Source organism: Pseudorasbora parva, chromosome 5 (assembly GCF_024679245.1).
Source record: "Pseudorasbora parva isolate DD20220531a chromosome 5, ASM2467924v1, whole genome shotgun sequence".
Lineage (NCBI taxonomy): Eukaryota > Metazoa > Chordata > Actinopteri > Cypriniformes > Gobionidae > Pseudorasbora > Pseudorasbora parva.
Window position 1 is genome coordinate 28,658,355 of NC_090176.1, and position 23,240 is coordinate 28,681,594.

General features: G+C 38.1%; 1 protein-coding gene across 2 annotated transcripts; it reads right to left on the reverse strand.

The window, feature by feature from the left end:
- Positions 1–1,472: 1,472 nt before the first annotated feature.
- Positions 1,473–21,927, reverse strand: LOC137075348 (protein FAM124A). 2 transcript variants are annotated; one of them, XM_067443775.1, is made up of 5 exons: positions 21,640–21,927; positions 21,100–21,138; positions 19,537–19,568; positions 13,813–14,576; positions 1,473–4,223 (listed from the first exon to the last, which is right to left on the reverse strand). In XM_067443775.1, the coding sequence occupies exons 3-5, from the start codon at positions 19,550–19,552 to the stop codon at positions 3,378–3,380; spliced, it is 1,626 nt and encodes a 541-aa protein (XP_067299876.1). In that variant the 5' UTR covers positions 19,553–19,568; positions 21,100–21,138; positions 21,640–21,927; the 3' UTR covers positions 1,473–3,377. The 2 variants fall into 2 exon arrangements, with proteins under 2 accessions (XP_067299876.1, XP_067299875.1); XM_067443774.1 differs by lacking the exon at positions 21,100–21,138.
- Between the last annotated feature and the right edge of the window lie 1,313 nt (positions 21,928–23,240).

Below are 23,240 nucleotides of genomic sequence, written 5' to 3' on the forward strand. Positions count from 1 at the left end.
GTTCATTGAAATTGAAATTTTGAGTTAATACAATGAACATTTTTTGAGATTCGACAACCTTTATTAAAATATTATTAAAAGATTCTGTAAGCATATTGGGTAATTGTGTGTGTTTTATTTCTGATGACGCAGTGAAACATGCCAAAATAGTGCTATTTTCATGATTTATCAAATTTTTTATGAGGTTCAGATACAATAATATTTTGAGTTTCAATTTATTAAACAAATTTCCTTCATTGTATCAACTCAAATTTTTAATTTCAATTAACTCAAAAATTTAAGGCAACCAGGTTACTTATTTTTTTAAGTTAAACCAACAAAAACCAACAATATTTTTTTTACAGTGTAGGTAATAGGTTATTATAGAAATAGGTTACTATAGTAAATAGTAGGTAATAGGTTAATAGTAGTAGTAATGATGATGATGATGATTATTATTATAATTGAAGACTTCAGATGCAAAACCCTCTAAATCTGTCTGATGTTTTTCTTTAAAATAAGCATTTTTGTCAGGGTTCCATGTATAGGTTTCTAACACCGGTACTTCTGAATGGGCTGAGGCTGGGATTTAGTGGGTTTGAAGTAAAAATGTTTATGAATGTATACTAAATGCAGAGAGCATTCACTCAGTATCGTTATCTCATTTTTGACCGAAATGACTTTAGAGGCTTTTGCATCTGAACTCTTCAATTATTCTTGACTGATTAGTCTGTCATTGTAACCCTGAATGTTTAATATACAACTGCTTTATTAGAACGGACTTATGTTCTAGCAGGGTCTGTCCGAGATTTGTGCTGGAACTAAAGTTCTGTGATATTTGGTGAGCGCTCTCTGTCGTTCACCTCTGCTGCCCTATTTCCCTAGCTCTGTGGCTGCTGGACCGGATTAACAGAATCCCAGTCCAGTGCCGGAGCGCGGTAGCACTGAGAGCCGGTATCGCCGTAGCGATGTGCCAGGTACGCTCATGGGATTAGTTGGGGGAGGGGTGTTCTGGCACAGAGAGAGGGGCAACTCACAAGGACGAAACCCAGGCATGTCTGTCCTGTAATTATATACGCGCACGAGCATCAACAGGTTACATGAATGTCCTGAAACATGAAGGTGTGGACTCACTTTGACCTTTGAACCTACATTGAACCATGTTTTAAAATAACTGAGACGTGAAATTACAGTTTGTTACTTATACTTAATGTTTTGTTTTAAAAAAGAAAAAAAGACGAAGAAGAAATGTAGGGTTGAATGGAATAAAAGGGATACTACATGAGAAATAGGTCACTTTTTCAAAAACCTAGTGCAAAACACATTTGCAACCAGTTTGAATCAGATTATACTGTGCAATATTAGCTAATAATAACAGGCATCATATATTAAACAATTATTAACAGGACCCAGTGACCAATCGTAGTAGAAGTATGAGAAGAACTTCCCACAATTTATTTTTTTCTTCAGGAAACAGCTGCTAACCCATATAATAAACATATTAATTATTTGGTTTTATTACATCAAATCAATAGCAAGTAATTCACACCATAAACTGAAAGATAATGTAATTACTTTATATTTGTAAACGCAGACATTAATGAATTCCTTGATTACTTTCTTGTCTATTCAAATAATCATTGATATTTTGCACAGAGGACATTCTAATGAAATCTCAGTCACTGACAGAGATATTTAAAACAAAGTATTTACATATAATTTAAAATGTCATAATGTAAAGAATTACATTCAGTCTAAAAACTTACACAGAACATATAGTGATACTGTACAAATTGTGGAGAAGTAAATATTTTCTCTAATAAAGTTGTGATGTGGCGTTAAACAAAGTGTCTAGCACCTGTGTAGTTGCCATGCTCAACCACCAAGTGGCATAGTTCTTTTCATAGTTCTCATTCTTCATAGAGTTCTCTGGCATCAGCAATTGGTCTTTTGATATTTATTAAAACTTTTATGAAATATTGCAGTAACTTAAAGTAATTCATTATAAATGTACATTGTTAACCATGGCCTACTGCTAATTAAACATATTTGCTACAACAACAAAGCTTTTAAAAAAGACATTTCAGCTTCTGTCATCATTTATTCGTCCTCATGTCATTCGAAACACATTCATTAGGGACCTCCCTTATGTCCGTCTGCTGGGACATATAATAAAACAATGCGCTCTATGCATGTCAATCATTGTTTAGATGCAAAGAAAAGCTTAAATTAAATCTGTTCGTATAAAGTGATTGTATCTGTTCACAAGATTTGGATGACATGAAGTTCTGTCAGGACCACAATCGTCAAAGATGATTGATTGACTATTAGCACAGTTTAGATTGCCAGTATGATTCTGTACTGGGCAAGAACTCATGCAGTCTAGCATGGATAAGAGCAGGGAGAGCAGCGATAAGCCCCCTTAGTGTAAACAGAACAGAACAAACATAATATTGCAGATAACATTAATGTTGAGATATACAAATATATACATACATACACTCTCAGAAACAATTGGTCCTTTGTGTACAACCATTGCTTTCCTCAGTTCGGTCCTAGTAGGTCGCTGTCCTGCAGAGTTTGGTTCCTACCCTGATAGACATCTAAAGAAGATCTTATTGAGAATTAACAGGTTTAGATTTTGATGTATTATTGAAAAAGTTGTCACCATTATGGAGATCAGTGTTTCCTTTAGGTGGGCAGTTTGACTTGGAATTTTACAGTTTTGTTACACTTTAAACAAAACACAATTGTTCAAAACAAAAGAAGCCATAAACAAAATGTATCATGAAGAATAATGTTCAACTTAACTCACTGAATCATTGAATAAATATATTAATAAATAATATCCACCAATAATACTTGATTGCCACAGATTTTTAAAAACATTCCAAGGAGGGAAACGTTTAGAGGTACACAGATGTCAAGAATCAGCTTATGAATCTCAACAATGGTGCAGACTTAATTCTGCAATGCATGCTGGGAGCCACAAATGTTATACTGTGGTGGCTTAGAAGGGTTGGAGCTCAACTATGCTCAACTCTGGAGGACATCAACTCTCTAGGACTAAACTTGCCTATCCCCGACTTAGAGGTACGACAATTTACCCTTAAGGGTACATCCCAGTGACGGGCACTTGTACCTTAAAATCTACAATTTTGTACTCTTTTTTTTGACAGTGTATATACAGTATGTATGCGGTGATGGACGTCATATTCCTATAAGTAGGCGTGATCAGCTGACTGACATGACCAGCAAGAACTGATGCTATAGCCTTGATATTAATAAATGATGACAGATTTTAAAAAAATGTAGCTGATCTTTCCATTTTAAGAGTTTTCTACATTAAATACTCATCTGCTAACAATTATAAAAGACATCAAAATCTCCCTCACGTGTCAGATATAAAATTCTTGCTCATCCTCTGCAGTGCCTTCTTGACTACAGTCATCTATTGTGGCAATGCCATTGCCGTTCTGCTGTCCTCTGTCCAGCAACGCATCCGGCTGCGAGACACACACATTCTTTGGCTGTGGTTTGTGTACAACACAAGGTGTGGATTTTGCAGAGACACTCTGTGTCCTAGACGGCACAGGAGTCTGTCTTGTGGAGAAGGAGGTGTTATTATAGGTCAGTCGAGCAAAGTCAAGAACTCCATCTGTTGGAGGAGCCGACTTGGGCCGTGGTGCTGGGGCCTTTAAATGGGGCCTCAACTGTGGATGCGAATAACCTGAGACCACTGACAGGTCCACAGAGCTGCCGCTGATGGTTTTTCCCGTGTCCACATCTGTCTCTTCAGCTCCCACTAGCGTATCGACGTTGACACGGAAAATTGGTGCAGCCATGGAAGAGAAACAGCGAGGACGGAAGCTAGACGGGGAGGCACACGAGGACCGGGGTTCATCTGTAGGCAGAGAAAAGAGAGACTGTGTGCGGTGACTCGTCCATCCAGCCCGGAAGAGTTCCACATCCCTCTGGAGCTTCTCCATGCAGCCGTCCTGATCACACAGAGTTGGTGGAGATGTCCTGGAGGCGTGTGTGACAGGAGACGGAAGGGTCTGTGTCCGCGAACGCGAGGAGTTCCGGTGGTAACGGCGATTCCGGTAGGAGGCAGGGCCGCGGCCGTATGGTGGAGGAGGAGGAGGCGGCTCTGGTGGAGGAAGGGAGGTGACGGGAGGATCTTCTGGAGGAAGGTGACAGAACTTTGCAATGGTATGTTTCCGGTAATACCGTGAACCTTGAACCTGACAAAGTCAAAATGAGAGCATGAAATTATTTTGCAATTAGTAGGTAATATTCAGGACACCATTTATGCAGAAATAATACCTAATTTCTTAATTTAAAGAACTATATTTGACAATAAAATACAGACATGCTTCCGTTCAAAAGTTTGGGGTGGGTTTTTGTGGCAGTATATTAGAATGACTTCTGTGAACCATCATGTGACACTGAAGACTGGAGTAATTATGCTGAAAATTCAGCTTTACCATCACATTTTAAAATACGCTACCAGTCAACAGTTTTAGAACGGTAAGAATTTTAAATGTTTTTAAAGAAGTCTCTTCTGCTCACCAACGCTGCATTTGTGTTATTATTAGAAATACAAAAAAAACCTGTAATATTGTGAAATATTATCAAACTATAAAATAACATGATCATAATAACATAATTATTTAATTTTAAAATGTAATTTATTTATTTCTGTGATGCAAAGCTGAATTTTCAGCATTACTACTCATCTTCAGTGTCACATGATCCTTCAGAAATCACTCTAATGTGAGGATTTACTGCTCAAGAAACATTTATGATTATTATTAAAGTTGAAACAGTTTTATAGTAAAAAAAATAATATAGCATTGAAGAGCAAGAGAGACTTTAAAAAAAGAAAACATTTAAATATCCTTTAAAAGGATAAATATAACAAGGATAAACATGGTTTGTGCTGTGTTGCGTTCTGTTAATAAGTTTAACTGTTGATGTGCCTATACAGTGCATGGTTATATAATAAACCTCAATGTTTGACATTTTTCTTTAATTTAGTGTAATTTCCAATTCCAATCATTAATCACGATTAATGACATCCAAAAAGTTTGTGTTTACATGGTTACATTGTGTGTGTGTGTGTGTGTGTGTGTGTGTGTGTGTGTGTGTGTGTGTGTGTGTGTGTGTGTGTGTGTGTGTAATAATAATTATACACAGCACAAACACAAACTTTTATTTTGGATGGGATTAATCATAATCAATCGATTTGACAGCACGAATATAAATATAAAATATGGATCCTAATCCAAAACAAGTTGAATATTAGCTGCAAAATGAATTCTGCAGTGTCCTATCATTATAGTTTGACATTAAATAAAAATAACTTTGGAAATGGAACCATGTTCCTGCAACTGCCAAACAAAACACAATGTGGCTTCGATAAGGTAACTGTACACCTGTGGAGTGTGAGAGAGAGAAAGAGTGAGAGAGGAAAAGAGGAAAATTTCTCTTTAAGCATTGTTGAGTGTGTGTGTGTGCATGAGAGTAACAAAGTTCCACTGTTTTCTGCTTCACACCTCACTGCACATTCCCTCCATCCCTCTACCTCTCCCTTTCTTTTTCCTCTAGGTTTTTTGGTTTTCCATCCATCTTTGAGCTTCTTTGTGCCCCTTTTTCCTCTCTGTTCCACTCACACATTTCCCACGTTCTCCACATTCACTCTTCTCTCTTATTGCCATTCTATTCATTTTATATGTGCTATACCATCCTATTAGAACAGTTTATGTGCTCCTTTTTACTCTGGGGATTACTCATGGGTCCCTGCAGGGTCAAATTAACACTCACTTAGCACCAAATAAGAGAAACGTTTTGAAAAAGTCTTCTCATATTTATTTGCTCAAAAATACAGTAAAATGTTACATGTAAATTATGTAACATTAAAATTGTTCAGATACGGTTTTACAGGTCCATTTACAACCCCAGAAATTGTCGCTAGGACGTAATGCTCTCTTTTTGCCTTATTTGGAAGGGTCATGAATATTAATGTAGAGTTCGGCTCTGATTGGCTGTTTCACTGCGCGACTCCTTTCAGTGACAGAAACACATCTACCTTATAGTGTCAATCCTGGAGAGATTATGCATCCAACCTTATATTTGATCCTGTTTCTGACGAAGATAAAGATTTTGAGGAACAACCAATTGTTTTGAGATTGGAAATGGATGCTTTTGAGTGGTAAGTTTAGTTTTTATTTTCAGTAAGACCTGCAAAACGTAAGGTAGCCTACTTCAGCCTAACGTTACAAGTGAACTAGCATATAGCATTAACTTTACACGTTAACTCATATCGTCAGCAGTCAAAACTTTGTTTTTAGCATTTTAAAAACATTTGAATCACTGTAATGCATCACCATTTGATTTTACAATGATGGCTTCTTCACTTTGAACCACAAACTCTAAAGAGTGAACTGGGTAATGTTAGGGCAATATGTTGTTTGTACAGTTTCTTGCAAGTTTTTTTTCTTTTCTTAAATTAAAGGTGTCCTAGAATGAAAAATTGAATGAACCTTGCCATAGTGAAATAATAAGAGTTCAGCACATGGACATTACATACTGTGAGTCTGAAACACCATTGACTCCTCCTTCATATGTAAATCTCGTGAACCAAAAACACCACAGAAAAATAAGTGCTTCTCAACATAAACCCAACCGTGACGCAAGCGTTGGGGATCATTTATATGCACGCCCCCAACATTTGCATCTGTCCAAACATGTTCATTGTCAGGCAGAACTGACGGAGCGGAATCATTGAGACTGCAGGTAAAGACACTCGTGGATAGCAAAACGGCAGCTCTCATGACACACGTCATGTTTAAGCAGTGCAGGGGACTGTTTTCATATGTCAACAGTCATGGTTGAGGTTTATTATAATCGGTTACCACAACAAATCGTTCGTTTGTTCGGCCCATTTCAAGCAAGCTTCACTCAGCGTCTTAAACTGAAGAAAGGGGCAATTGTATTCCTGCAAGCAGTAAGTAGCGATATATCCACTTGATTAGTGGACTAGCTTGACTAGCATTGACTAGCTTTTTAAACAATTTCTGATAAAATTGAAAGTTTCTTATAGAGACCGCATTGTCTAGATTATTTTGTATTACAAAATAGATACGTTCCTTACAGACCGTTCACTCGATCCTTCTAGCAAACGTCACGTTTTCCACCATACAAGTTAAAACAACAGTCATTTCACAAGGCTATTCATTTTGTAAAAATATAAGTTATATATTTATATTTTTGAGAACTGAAGTATTGGACAATGATGTTTTTGCAGGCTTGTATTAAGAGTACATCACAGTCACTGTGTAGCCTACATTGTGACTAACGTTAAATAAACATGCAAATATCATGCAATACTGGTGTTTTCAGATCATCCGCGTGCGAGAGCTCGCGTGCATATGGTTGCCAGATTGGACAATTTTAGGTATAACACTGGATGTGTTCATTTCACAGAAAAGCTCTGTTTAAGGGATTTAAATGACTGAAATCTGGCAACCGCACAAACATGAGCTCTTTCTCGCGCGCAGATGATCTGAAAACACCAATAAACAAGTAGGCAGCATTTTATCAATCTCCATTTGAGATGTTCTGCTTAAAGTGTCATTCAGTCGGGCTGTGTTGTGTCAGGATGGTCAGGACTCACGAGCCGCTTTGCTGAACTGCTGTGAGCTGTTAGCTGCTGAAATAAGCCAATCAGAGCAAGCTCAATATTATTATTCATGACTCTTCCAAATAAGACAAAAACAGAGCATTACATCCTAGGGAAAATTTATAGGGTTCTAAATGAGATATTATCATTAATGTTGTCTCGCTAAGAAACTTCCAGTTTAATCAGAAACTGTTCAGACAGTCAATAAGTGGATAAAATCACTACTTACTGCTCGCTGGGATATAGTTTGAATTGCTGCTTCTCCAGTATCAGACGCTGAGTGAAGCCTGCTATTGTCCAGGTTGGAAAAACTGTCCGTGGTGAAATGGGGCCGAGCAAACGAACAACTTTTAATTAAATTGTTGCGGTATCCGGTTATGGATAAACATGTCTGTTGACAGTTTTATTCAGTGGGAAGGGTAATAAAAGTCCCCACATCCCCTCCAAAGCCTGGATCATAACATCTATTTCCATGATCTGCCATTTTTGCCATCCTCGCGTGACGCATGCACTGCCGTATACAAATGTCGGGGGCGTACATATTAATGATCCCCAGCAATTGCGTCACAGGTGGTGTTATGTCAAGAATTGCCTGTGTTTCCGTGTTGTATTTCACAAACAAGATTTACATATGAAGGAGGAAATAATGGTGTTTGAGACTTAAGTAGGGTGCACACTGTACGATTTTGGCCACGATTTGGCCGTCTGAGACAAATTTAGCAAATCCTAAAAGATTCCTCTGATCCTAGGCTAAAATCTGACGTCTTTGTCGTTAGTTTGACATGTTCACCGGCAGCCGATTAATGAGCGCTGCGATCAAATTTTACCTCAGACGAAATTCTGGCAGTGTCAGAAGATTTGGCACACAATCCTGCAGTGTGACTTCTCCTACAACAGTCAAAAATCTTGGTTTTTAAAGACAAACTATGACCAAAACGAGAGCTAGAGATTTCTTTGTAGCCAGCATTTTAGTCCCGCGTGTAATGCAGCTCACTGCCACCGAACGTGTCATTCATTGATGATATAAAACTCCGGGTGAGTTTTCTTGCGGGCATCCGTTTTTAGCGTGCCTCGACTATCTTGCAGTCTGACATTAATGTCAACTGAGATCTTACAGCGTGACATGGCTTACATCGGGGATCATGTTCGTACAGTCTGACAAGGGTCGTTTGCAAAGGATTTTGAAAAATCTTACAGTGTGCAGACCCATTACTGTATGTGATGTCCATGTACTGAACTCTTGTTATTCAGCTATGCCATGGTTAATTACTTTTTCATTCTAGGGCACCTTTAATTCCTGTGATGAAATTGCTAGTGACTTGTCTATATACTATATAGTCCACAATTTCTGAGGGGACTTAGTAAAGTGAGAGAGTTTGTCTATATGTCTGTAATGTATATACACTCAGTTCAACTTGTGCATATTCGTATATACACCTCAGTTCAACTTGTGCATATTCATTTAAGAGATAATGTGTATGTGCAATTGATGATTTCACCAAATGCAACATTTTCCTGGATCAACATTGTTGATCCTAAAACAACATTCCAATAATCCCATCAGATTTGAGAGACAAGTTTACAATTTGTGTCAATTTTAGGATTACAACAAGGGTTAGGTCATTTCCCACTGGTTTTAGGGATTAACAGGGGTAAGGTTAGGTTTAGGATTAAATGTTGTTCCAGGATCAACAAAATATGTTGACTCGGGAACGCATCTAACTCTGCAAAATCAGGATGTGCAATGTGTATTCTCTTTGAAATACACTGTGCCATTTGGCACCAGCAGGGGGTTGATTAGTATTAAGGCTGTAGTTGTGACCGAGAGCCAAACCTCCTTTGATCGCAGCTAATCCAGGTCAGGCAGAATTGACCTGTGTTTGTATATTAGTTAATTTAGCTGTCTTTAGGTTTGTTTTAGTCTTATTTCACTGAACAAAGTCCACACACAAACACAAGAGGCTGGAGGTGTTTGGATCCCAACTGGGATACACATTTTAAAAATCACTTTGAATTAGGGCTGCGCAATATATCGAAATGATCTAAATATCACAAATGTATATCACAATATGCATATCGCAACGGCACACAATATCTGAATGATTTTAATAGGCTATTTCAACATTGTGAAAAAGTCTATGTTTTAGGCTGAAGCTGCTACACATATAGCAGAGAATAGACTGGGCACTCGACTTTAAAATGTAATATAAATAGATTTTTACACACTAATTGCAATATTGTATCGCATATTGAATATCGCATTATTTAACAAGGTATCGCATGTCGCTTTTTTCTTCAATATCGCACAGCCCTACTTTGAATGATTTATGAGATATCTTTCTGTTTGCATATAGTTTTTTCATAGGGTGACCAAACATTCTGTTTTCCCAGGACATAGACATTTTGGTTGTAGATAGTATTTTGTAATATAACAAGTTTCTATCCATACAGAGGGGGCATCATTTAAATTTATTGAAATTAATAAGGTATCTTTGAGTAACTTCGAGTATCATTTGAGTATCTCATTGCCGGGCAGGGTGTCCTGGTTTCCTATATGCATCTCTGCAGGATACTAAATTCTGCTATCCTCTTTAAATATTCTAGCACTAATATAGCCTGACAAGCAAGACCCACATCAAGATGTTTGGTCTGGAAACTCACCATGGACAGGGCTCAATCCCAGAGGCGGGATAACTGTTGTCTTTCAAACTCCCTCTGCACTCGATCGTATAATGCTACAACTAACCAGAGCAACGTAAAGCGAAGCTAGTAAACATGTGAAGATTAAACTTTCACCGTATCCGGTTGGCAAAACTCCGAACACATCTTCCCTTTTTAAGAACGACTTCAGTGCCGTTCTTTGTTCTTTTCCCAAAAAAAAGCTTAACTCCAAGTCTTCCAGTCGCTGTAAAAGCTGATTCAAAAGACCGCAGTTCGCCAGGCTTTGTGTTTACTAGAAGCACGCAAGCGCAACTCGGCCATCATTATGTTAAACCCGGCCCAATGACTCTATATACGATGTGATTGGCCCGACCAGAGTTTGGTTTTTACAGGACAGACGTTTATTGACAGTTGCTAGGCTACATTCGCGGCAGATTAGATTTGCTGCCGCTAGGGAGCGTCTAGATTTCAAGGCTATAACTACTGCTCATTTTGACTGCTTTGTTTAAACCCAAGTCCCTTTGGTTGGCATTCACATTGTATTATTGTCATCTACATAAGTACTAGCAGCAGTGGTTTACAACTTAATTACTCAGAAAGAGAAGACGGCAACAGGAACACACTTTTTTCATTTTTGGTTTGTTGGTTTCTACCTTTAGGACACCACTGCAAGAGATGCAAAGAATATGAGCTGCTCACTAAAGGTAATCTCAGGCAATCAGTAATGAAAAACAACTCTGCTTGCAGGCCATCAGAGTCCAAATGTGACTTTTCAATAACAAGCATTTTCTTAATTAATTTTCACCATAAGGCATGAAAGAACATTTCTAAATAAAGCACTAAGCCTTGATTCAAATTAACTCTGAGATGAATCACTATGTCAAAGTCTAAATATAAGCAAGGTTTATAGAATATAAAATAATATTTATATATTATGTAGCCTAACACTGACTGCACACTACCACATCTCATATTAACTAAAGTTAGGTAGGTGGCTAGCTAATATTTAGCGATTGTTATCTAGTTAGACTCAGCTTGCAAAACTCACATTTCCATGGTAACAGTGACTTATCTGATTTGTGGAGATCAATAGTATTTTGGGTCATGTAGTATACTTCTGGGAATTCCTCAACTAAGAATGCAAAAGGTATATTGTTAGTTGATGCATAACATGTCATGAGCTTTTTTTAATCAACATTTTTAGGCTACAATTAATGAATAATATTTATAATTATTTAAATATATGAAAATGTTAGCCTAGAAATCATGATGCACCCTAGCGTCAGTAAATGTAATTTGCAGCCAAGGCTGTCTAGCAAATCTCTGTTGGCTTGCAAGCTTGAAAAATCAAACTCTAGTCAGGCCAGTCACTATGTATAGTCGGTGGGTGGGCTTAATGGTGGCAGAGTTGCGTCGGTTCTCAGTGAATTCCCTGCTACTTGAAAACAAAGAAGATGGCTGATATTGCTGGAGAACAGCTGTCTTTCGAATCGGTTCTGGCCGCAACTTGGAGTTAAGCTTTTCTTTGAGAAAAGAACAAAGAACGCCACTCTTAAAAAAGAAAGATGTGTTCGGAGTTTTGCAGATCGGATACGGCAAAAGTTTAATATATCAATTTGCTCCGCTTCACCATCGTTGCTCTGGTTGGTTGTAGCGCTATCCTTTTGTGTGCAGAGGGACTCTGAAAGACAACCGTTTTCCCACCCCTCGGATTGAGCCCTGCCAATGGTGAGTTCCCAGACCCAACATCTTGATGTGGGTCTGGCTTGTCAGGCTATAAAAATATATAAAGGAAAGTACTTCTTGCCTTCACTAATTAATTTCAACAATACTGTGGTATGACAAAATGATAATACTTTAAATACAAAGAGTTCATAAAATGCTATGTAAAATATATGGATTATAGTATGTTACGCAGCTGGATTCATAAATTTTCTTTCTGCATCTCCATTTTCAACACTTCTACTGACATAGTTTAAACCATAGATTGCTCCTGTATGTATACATGTATACATTCAACCTCTTCAGACCTGCCAGTGCACCCTCCATCTTGAAACAGTCAGCATGTCATCACTGCAATGGTCGCGTGACGCTGTGCTCTGCAGCATCTTTTTTTGTAATCATGAATTTGACACATAACCAATAGTAATACATTCAAAATATACAATCTACTTGACTTTACTTTAAAAATATGCAGTATTTTAATTCAGACATGAGGTAACACCGTGACATATCAATCTTCAACTGGTCACAGGTCTTCACGTGATGCGTTTTCGCAGGTCACAGTTCACCAACAGTTTTTTTAATGTATATTGATATTGATGTATATGACGCCTTAATCTTTTTGTATTGGGTTAATTTAGCTAAATAATTTGCTGATGTCTTTTGCAGATATAGATATTCATACATGTGTCAACTATGGATGCAGATGCTCAGTCAACTTGCTTTTAAATGTTCATGGACCAGTTTTGATCATTCTAATATGGTGGATGTGTTATGTATAGCAGCCCATAGAAACAACCACTAATGAGGATTCTATGTGTATATATATATGTGTATATATATATATATATGGTTTAGACACTCTTTCTAACTGCAGACAGTAAAAAAAAATAGTACATGGTATCTGAGATGTAATTTACATGCAGAAAACAATTTTAAGACATCAAATATATTTATTATGCACAAAAATGGCAATTCTTTCATTAATGACTCACCCCGATGCCATTTCACACCCGTAAGACCTCCGATCATCCTCAAGACACAGTTTAAGATATTTTAGATTTAGTCCGAGGGCTTTCTGTCTTTTGAATGTAAGTGTATGCCCACTTGCTGTCCACGTCCAGAAGTTAATGAAAACATCATCAAAGTAGTCCTTATGTGACATCCGTTGCTAGTTAGACTCTTTTGAAGCGTGACAATACATTTAGGTCCAAAAATAACAAAAAATACGACTTTATTCAGCATTGTCTTCTCTTCCATGTTTGTTTTCAAACCTCAAATAAAGATTCAAACAGCCGTGAATCCGTGTATTGATTCGTGATTCGTATCGCCAATGTCACGTGATTTCAGCAGTTTGCCAGTTTGACACACGATCTGAATCATGATTCATGACCGTTTAAATCTTTATTTGAGAAACACTGAAGAGAAGACAATGCTGAATAAAGTTGTATTTTTTGTTATTTTTGGACCTAAATGTATTGTCGACGCTTCAAAAGAGTCTAACTAACCAACTGATGTCACATATGGACTACTTTGATGATGTTTTCATTAACTTCTGGATGTTAACAGGAAGTGGGCATACACTTACATTCAAAGGACAGAAAGCCCTTGGACTAAATCTAAAATATCTTAAACTGTGTTCTGAAGATGAACGGAAGTCTTACGGGTGTGGAACAACATTGGGGTGAGTCATAAATGAAATAAATTTCATTTTTAGGTTAACTAACCCTTTATGTTATTTTCTAATAATATATTCTCTATCTTACCTGTAGCAATATTTTGTTGCCGTCATAATCGTTGGTTTGCCAGCGGACGTCACTAATGGCTGTGCAGGGACGTGGCAGCAGTGGCACAAGTTCACCAACATCCCTCACTCGAATCTCCATCACAGCATTTTCAGTGGGGACGGGGCTCTGGCCTCGGGGCATCCGCTTGAATGACAACTGGATTTCTGTTTCAGGGTTGGAGTAGACCACACAGAAGCAGAAATCCTCCTTCTTCTGGGCAAGCCTTCTCCGCAGAAGCAACCTGTACAGTCGCACCTGTTCGATGTAGGTCTCGTATCGACAGTAGACCGTAAAGCGCACAATCTCTTTCCCGTAGTGCACCTGGCGAAGCGCCCATAGCGGTGTGCCTGGTGCCAGTGTAACAAAGTCCTGGCTGGCTGGCGAAAAGGGTAACAGCCCTTGCCCGTTCACACGCTCTGTGTGGTGGTATCGCCACGGTGGGCATCTTAGCTGACTGTGGAGACGTTTAAGACTCTCTTCACCTCCATATTCATCCTGTAGAAATAGGATGACGGCCAAGGACGGCTGGTGTGATGGCGGTTCAGTGACGCGCTGTAGGCGGGCCTTGGATTTACGAGAGAGACCACCTGCCCGTTCTGACACCCTGAAGAGGGTAAGATCTGGGTGGAGCCAAGAGAGGACCTGATCAGCAGCTTGCTGGAGCGTTTTGGCCTGACCGGGGTCGGTGATGATGTGGATAGAAACTAGGAAAGGGTCTTGTAGGTCCCCCATGGACAAATCACCTAACAGAAAGACATAAGAGGGGTGGATAGAGAGAGAAGAAGAAAATGAACCAGACATATGTAGCTGCACTAATTCAATAAAATAAATTACGATAAATTAATCCCAATAAAAAAAAATGTAGAGACAGATCTTAACTTTAGTATTGTGACAAACATCCAAGTGAAATAGATTATAGAAAAATGTAGGTTGGGGACTTGGGTCTATATCCATCTGTTTTTAAATTGGATCTGAATGAGAGATTGCTGTCAATTTTAAGAAAGGTGTGGGGTTTAACTGGACTAAATGATTGGAGAAGTCCAAAATACATCACCATAGAGAAGTCTGTTGTTTCAACGGAAGCTAAAGATCCCAGTTAATCAAAAAAAAAAGTATCCTTAAACTGAAAACATTTTTAATAATAAAAATATCATATGGTTAAATGGACATGAGGGGAAAAAATCCAGATGGTTTTAAAGGGGAAATCACATTAAGTTTAATTAATTAAATTTACCCTTTAGCTGAAAAATTGATGTTGCCGTTATGTTTCCTACTACAAATATATGAAGGAACCCCCAGGTAAATCCTTTATTTAAAAGAACTACAGATTTCCTACTTTTAGGAATATTTGGGATATATGTTTCCCTAGACTTCCTTCAGTTTGAGCAAGCCTACAACACACTCAAGGCTGATTTATACTTCTGCGTCGGACCTGCGGCATCAATTTTCATGTATACTTCTGCATCCTTGTCCGCGTCGACGTGCAGTTACACATGTGTACCCATGAGGGAGGGGTTCTGACAGACCAATCAAAGCGTTTGCGGTCTGCGTAGAATTTATGCGTTGTTACATTTTTGGAGAGGTGCAGGTCAGAGTATGTCGTAGGCTACGTGTGCAACACAGAGCCTATGACGTAGCTACGGCGTACACTCGACGCATAAGTATAAATTGGCCTTTAGTTCTTGCCTTTGTTTCTATGTGGTATATTTGTGTTAAATGTTCTGCTTTGTTCTGCTTAAACAGTCACTGGCTTCAAAACCAACTTCAACTTTGACTTCTATAAAGGAAAGCACTGCGGGAAATGAAAAAAAGATGGACTCTCAAGACTGAATGAAGTCTTTTCATCCATGTGCTCATGTTCTGTAATCAGGCTGTATAGTGAACAGTACAGCCTCATTAGTTGCATTAGTGGATGGTTAGTAACCCTGGAGAAATGCTTTGGCTCCCTGTAGGACTTCTGAATAAGTTTTGCCCTTCAACTGAACCTTTGACCAGACCGAGCCCTCAGTGCGCGCACACACACACACATACACACACACACACACACCCTTGAGCACAAAAGTACATAAAAGATGTAAATATAATTATATGTTGTGATATGAAAAACATAATCTTTCAACATTCTAAGAAATGCTGCATAATATAACAAGCCCTTCAAACCCTGATACTGATATATTAATCTGCCTAGCTGCCATAATCTATAGTAGCAACAGCTGTACACTGTAATAACATTTCAGGCCCCAATTGAAAAATTTCTAGTGACTGATTACATCTAAAATATTCAGTTGGCCAAATTGAATTTCTTTGAATTGATGCAGTTTAATTCAATTTGGCCAACTGAAAAATTTAGATGTGATTAGTCACTAGAAAATGTTCAATTGTGGCCTGGATTTTTTTTTTTTATAGTGATATTGTGTTGTAATTATGAGAACACAGTTACTGTGCAGCTACCCTTACAAACACAGAATCAAACATTTTTCTCAGTATATAGCAGAAAGTGGCATGGCATGGCATGGACACCTGCCTCTTTCTTTTCCTCCGCTATTCCCCCCCTCCCCAAACTCTGTCTCCTGACTCATGGGACTCGTCCCAGTTTGTTTGTTGTTTAAGGTTGGGGGCACCAGAGGCCGAGGGAACGCTATGCTCTTACACACGTACACACAAAAACACACTCACGCAAGTAAACACACTTCTCTAGTTGCACTGAACTCTTGCAGGTGTAACTGACGCACATCACTGAATGAAGGATCCTTTCAACTGATCAGTGTAGAAAAACTAAGCAGCGGGTCTATATAGTCGCTAAGCAAAGGTACAGTACTTGTTCAGTCTTAAAACCATGCAATATTTGTCATGTTGTATGACCTCCAGATTGAATACACATATGCAGACAGTCTCACGACAGACCTAATGTGATCCAGTTATTCATTTTAATTTCCAAAAGCTTTCAGCTGGAAGAAATTAAATGTGAATGATATGGCACTCTGCCCCGCAGACACATGGTTGATTCTCAGGAAACAGAATCATTTGATTTATTACTAATGCAATTAAGAGGAGAAAGCACAGATACTGAACTTCTTCATGTTTAGGAAATGTTAAAATAAAAGACATTTATTTTGCTTTTCACTGGCCAGTCCCGATTTATCACGTTAATGGCTAATAATAGCTTTTTATTTTAAAAAAATGTTTAACTATGCTGTGATAGTTTCCCCTTTAGAATGATTTTTTTTAATCATTGTCATTATAATTGAGAAAGTGACATATTTTTACCACATCCTTCTTTCAGTATTTTATAATGGTTACACTTTTCCCCCCCAAAATATTGAATGCAAATAATGTGGTTATTTCAATCTGTGACAATCCGAAAACCTTTTCAATGTGTGAGGATTAGCACAAACATTTACTGAAACACATCAGAAAAGTAGCCTGTTATAATTTGTTAATTATTACAAAGCAGTGACACTTCCAAAACATTATAAGTTATCTATTCAAATTATTAATAAATTCCAAACTTACTGTAACAAAGTTGAAATACAGCAGCATAATCTAAGTTAGCATATGTCTGAATAGGGGAAATCTGCTTTGTAAGTTTCTGCATATCTTTCCTAAGATGCAGCTCTGCGTTCAGCTAGATTCAAGAAGACTTGAACACTTTAAACCATCTGTAATCTCAGTTGAGTCTGTAATGGAATGTAATCTGTTTGGCTGTGTGAGACTTAAGCAACACCATTAAATAAGACGCCATGTTTAGCGCCAGCTTAACCATCCCTAATATACACTGCAATCTGGTGCCGTTTCAACACTGTAAAAAGTGGTAACCTGCAATTTCTCTCTTATACCCCTAACATTTAAAGGGATAGTTCACCTAAAAATGAAAATTCTGTCATAATTTATTCGCACTCAAGTTGTTCCAAACCTGTATGATTTTCTTTCTTCTGCTGAACACAAAAGAAGATATTTTGAAGAATGTTTGTAAGAAAGCAGATAGAACAACCATTCACTATAGTATTTTCCCCGGAAGTGAATTGTTGCTCTCTCTGCTTGGTTATAAACATTTTTCATCAAAATATCTTCTTTTGTGTTCAGCAGAAGAAAGAAAATCTTACACGTTTGGAACAACATGAGTGTGAATAAATGATGACAGAATTTTCATTTTTAGGTGAACTATCCCTTTAATCTTGTTGGTGTCACAAGCATGTAGGTTGACTGAATGATGTTTAATAATATTTTTGACTTGAATTAAAATATATGAATTTAGATGTTACCACATGAAGCATGTGTAGAAGAGTAAATGTAGAGAGCTATAAAGAGGGAAAACAGATTTCAGAGAATATGCACTCGACTCCGGATTCTGTTTATGCAGAACATTGAAGTTGTTAGTGATGTGACAAAACAAAGATACATAGAGGAAAGTGTGCACATGGATACTGGGAAAATCTGATGAGCTGCAGAAGCGACAAAATGCTGACATGACTGACGATACAGCAGTAAGCAGTTTTTCATGGCAGCATTTCATGAAAAGCATATTGTCATACTCTTGAAAAAGATAGAGAATGCAGAAACAATAAGGGGAAACGTGGTGGGAAAAGTGAAAAACATTTCCTTTCCATGCGGAGTTCAGATAAAGAAAAAGACAATGGAATATGATTTCAAAATGACTCATTATAAATGGCTGAACATTATACATATATATATATATATATATATATATATATATATATATATATATATATATATATATATATATGTGTGTGTGTGTGTGTGTGTGTGTGTGTGTGTGTGTGTGTGTGTGTGTGTGTGTGTGTGTGTGTGTGTGTGTGTGTGTGTGTGTGTGTGTGTGTGTGTGTGTGTGTGTGTGTGTGTGTGAGAGAGAGAGAGAGAGAGAGAGAGAGAGAGAGAGACCCAGCGACCCTCTCTTTCTCTCCCCCTTTCCTTATTTTTCAAACAGTTTCATTCTGTTTTCTTCATTTTCTAGAGTCCACACTGAACCACTTTTCTTCATTCTTCAGTAAATTATACACAGTCTATTATGTGGTGTCCTTGATGGGCTCTAGGTTTTTGAGTGTGTATGTGTGTGTGTGTGTGTGTGTGTGTGTGTGTGTGTGTGTGTGTGTGTGTGTGTGTGTGTGTGTGTGTGTGTGTGTGTGTGTGTGTGTGTGTGTGTGTGTGTGAGAGAGTAGGTGAGTGTGTCTATATGTGAGGGGGTGAGTGAGAGAGTTCTTCCTGCGCTGTCACTGGGAGGAGTGTTTCCTGCTGCCCAGATTAATGGGCTAATATTGGACATTAATCCCTCCATAGGGAAAGAGACTGGGCCCAACACAGCCACAGGGAAAGGTCAGCCACAGACACACACACAAGCAGGCACTCACACACAAACAAGCGGAGGTGTTACAGCTCTCAAAGCACTTCAAGCTGTGATCTCGAGAACAAACTAATCTCACTGTCATGGCAACACTTGTCAAGTGTTTTAACTGGCTGAAATCTTCCACTTGTAATTTCTAATGTGTTTTTTGAAATACATATTGTTCCAACAGCAGCTTTACAATTGAACAGCCCCTACACCCCAGTAGGATGGTATTTAAAGTGCATCAGTCAGATATGATGAGTTGAAAATCTGTGTGTATTTGTTTAAGGCATGATTTTTATTAGAAGGTTAACCTGAATTGCATAAAAGGGGGATTGTACAAACAAATGACATGTACTCACTGCTTGCTGATGACATAAGACTGTAGTCAGACCTGAGAAGAGAGTGAATGACAGAAAGGAGAGAGACACAGAGAGAGACTTTTGTTAGAGACTGTTAGAGTGATTTAGGATCCCAAGGTTTCAAAGGAAGGTCCTACATCTGGATAAACAATCCTGGGTGTCATGGTATATAGCGTGTGTAGAAGATCCTCTGGTGTATAAAGTACACACACATATATACAAAAGTTATGATCAAAGACTGTGTCTTTAGCTGCTTTGTGTCAAAAAATCTTCTATGCTCTCAGCTCAACGGTTACTGAGAAAGGTTAAAAACAAAGAAAGAAAGAACCTGTTTGAAATATTTCATACCTTACATGTGCCTTAGAGTGACCTAGTATTTTTTTCTCACTTTAATCGCTCTCTAGTCAAAATGTTACCTTCCTTCTCTCTCTCTCTCTCTCTCTCTCTCTCTCTTTCTCTCTCCTTTTCTTTCTCCTTCTCTCTCTCTCTCTAGTGACATTTTTAAAAGTTTGGGGTCAGTAAGATGTTTTCAAATAAATGAATACTTTCATTTAGCAAGGACACATTAAATTAATTAAAAGTGATGGGGAGATATTTATAATGCTACAAAAGCTTTCCATTTAAAATATGTGGTTCTTTTGAAGTGAAGTGTTCTTTCTCTTTCTTTTGAAGTGCTAATCCTAAATCAGAGAATACTGTATAAAATAAAAATAGAAGTGGTGAATTTTCTGTTGATTTTTATTAGTCACCATAGAGCACCATTTTTTAATTCTCTGATCTCATACCATTCATGCAGTCCACAGTCAGGTTGGAGACAAACTAAATGAGAATAAACCTAATCTGACAATTACTACGTGGAAGATATTAAATGCATTTACATACACTGTAAAAAAAAAAAAGTCCATAAAAATAGGGCACAATGTACTGTATAAATTGAATGAATTTTTTTCTTTTAACAGGTGTTTTAACTGTATTTTGAATTACACATTGCATTAGTTTGTGTTTTAAGGTTCAACGGAAATTTCTGTAAAATTACTGGATAATATACTGGCAGAAAATTACCAGTACATTTTCCGTTTTTAATTTTTTTTACAGTGTATGGGAACAAGTCTTTCATATTATTTTTCACCATATCAACCAGATACAACACATTTTTAGGTCATATGCATTTCTACGAGGATTTAGTACATTTTGAGGATACATTTAAAGGAACTATGATCTATCTCAGTAGTAAAAATTTCAACAGATATCTTGCGGTTCAAACTCAATGAGGGATGAGCTATTTACCATTTAAGCTTAAACCCAATGTTGCTCTTGTATACTTTAAGTGGCTTTAGATAAATGCATCAGCTAATTGAAGAATTAGTCATTAGAAATTAGCTGAGGCCATATTCCTCTGAACAAATGATTGAGCATGTCTAAATAAATAATATTCTAAAACATTATTTTCACACAGGTCACTTGTTCAGCAGAATGAAGGATTTAAGCCATGTGCCACTACTGTCCTACTAAAGCAGTATGCCTACACCTACAACACACGACAGCCATTCTGATGTGACATACCTAGAAACAAACCAGGATGCATCTTTTCATCGTTCACAGCTGAAAGCACAGAATCATGGTACAGATCACACATGACTTTGAAATAATAGAGAGTTGAATCCCAGGTAGAGAGCTGATGTCAGATCCATGTGATTAGTATATTGGCTACTTCTTTTACTCTCTTGTGCTAAGCAGCCTAAGAAGCATGCACTAATAGCTCTCAACTCATTGGCTTTCCAGCTACTTTTCATCAGTAAATCTCTGCGCCAGATGTCTTGGGTGTTAATGCCAAACAACAGATGGTTAAATGAGAAATGGGGCAAAAGAGGTAGAAACGAAACAAGAAAACTCCAAATAAGCGCGCTGTCTAATGTTTGTATAATGACCTGCGCTGCAAAGGTATCAGAAACGTCACCAAACGACTCGCTTTAAATGAATCAAATTCTTCTTGCGAGTTTGTAGCACATCGATGTCTAACCTAATTTGTGCATTATGGCTATTCGAAGTACTATTTATTTATTGTATTATCTTAGTAAATAAAGCCTCTTTGTCATTACTCACCCTCCGGTCTCCGCTCCCGAATCAGCGCACTCATCTTCCACTGAATTCTTCATCTCTGGTGAAAGTGACAGTAACTTCACATGCCTCCCGTATTCGCCTCTGCACTTCAACGCCCACGCGCACTGTGCACAATGACTTGTGAAGAACTTTTTAAAGCTGGGGTGGACAAACTACTCCGGTAAGGGTGATAGGAACAGCTAACAGTAACAGTCACGCCAGAGTCTGTCTGATCTGGTTCGTTCGTGAAGCTTGTGCGTCACCGCTGTTCATTCAGTTCAATAGCGGTGCGTTTACCGCTCCCAGGTGGCACAACGCAGTTAAAGCGAGTATTTACGCACTAGACCTAGCCTGGACGCCAGCCGAACTTAGCCCCACCCACAACATTTTTAGGTCGGGCAGTTCGGGCATATTCTGACTAGAATTGAGTATGACCGTCAGGCTACACTAGACCATGGCGAACATAGCCTACTGCGCACTCAGTCTTTGGATGTGAACCTAAAAAAGAAGCTTTTCCCCACTTTTATTTATTATTATTACATAACACACACAACCTTGAGGTGAAGGGTCTAAAACAGCAGAAGACCCCACCGGGTACCACTCCTCCACTACAAATAGGAAAAAGAGACTATAATTTGCACAAGCTCACCAAAATTGGGCAGTTGAAGACTGGAAAAATGTTGCCTGGTCTGATGAGTCTCCATTTCTGTTGAGACATTCAGATGGTAGAGTCAGAATGAGAGGCGTAAACAGAATGAGAACATGGATCCATCATGCCTTGTTACAACTGTGCAGGCTTCTGGTGGTGGTGTAATGGTGTGGGGGATGTTTTCATGGCACACTTTTGGCTCCTTAGTGCTAATTGGGCATTGTTTAAATGCCACGGCCTACCTGAGTATTGTTTCTGACCATGTCCATCCCTTTATGACCACTATGTACCCATCATCGGATGGCTACTTCCAGCAGGATATTGAACTTTCACAAAGCTCGAAATATTTCAAATTGTTTTCTTGAACATGACAATGAGTTCACTGTACTAAAATGGCCCCCATAGTCACCAAATCTCAACCCAATAGAGCATCTTTGGGATGTGGTGGAATGGGAGCTTTGTGCCCTGGATGTGCATCCCACAAATCTCCATCATCTGCAAGATGCTATCCTATCAATATGGGCCAACATTTCTAAAGAATGCTCTCAGCACCTTGTTGAATAAATGCCATGTATGTGTATATATATATATATATATATATATATATATATATATATATATATATATATATATATATATATATATATATATATATATATATATATATATATATATATATATATATATATATATATATATATATATATATATATAAGAAGGGGGTGCAAGATATGAATCTTGCCTAGGGTGCCAGAAAGGCCAGAAACGGCCCTGGCCCAGATCTACGCGGGAGGAGCTGGTCAATGACCTGAAAAGAGCTGGGACCACCGAGGTTAAGGTTACTCCAAAGTTACTGTTGGTAATACACTAAGATGTCATGGTTTGAAATGATTCATGGCACGGAAGGTTCCCCTGCTTAAACCAGCACATGTCCAGGCCCGTCTTAAGTTTGCCA

Excerpts from the sequence above, each read along its gene's own strand:
- LOC137075348 (XM_067443774.1), bottom strand. The coding sequence starts at position 21,692 with ATGAAGAATTCAGTGGAAGATGAGTGCGCTGATTCGGGAGCGGAGACC. Across the intron at positions 14,577-19,536 it reads TCTTATGTCATCAGCAAGCA|GTGATTTGTCCATGGGGGAC; the intron begins GTGAGTACATGT and ends TCTTTCTGTTAG. Across the intron at positions 4,224-13,812 it reads GCAACAAAATATTGCTACAG|GTTCAAGGTTCACGGTATTA; the intron begins GTAAGATAGAGA and ends TGACTTTGTCAG.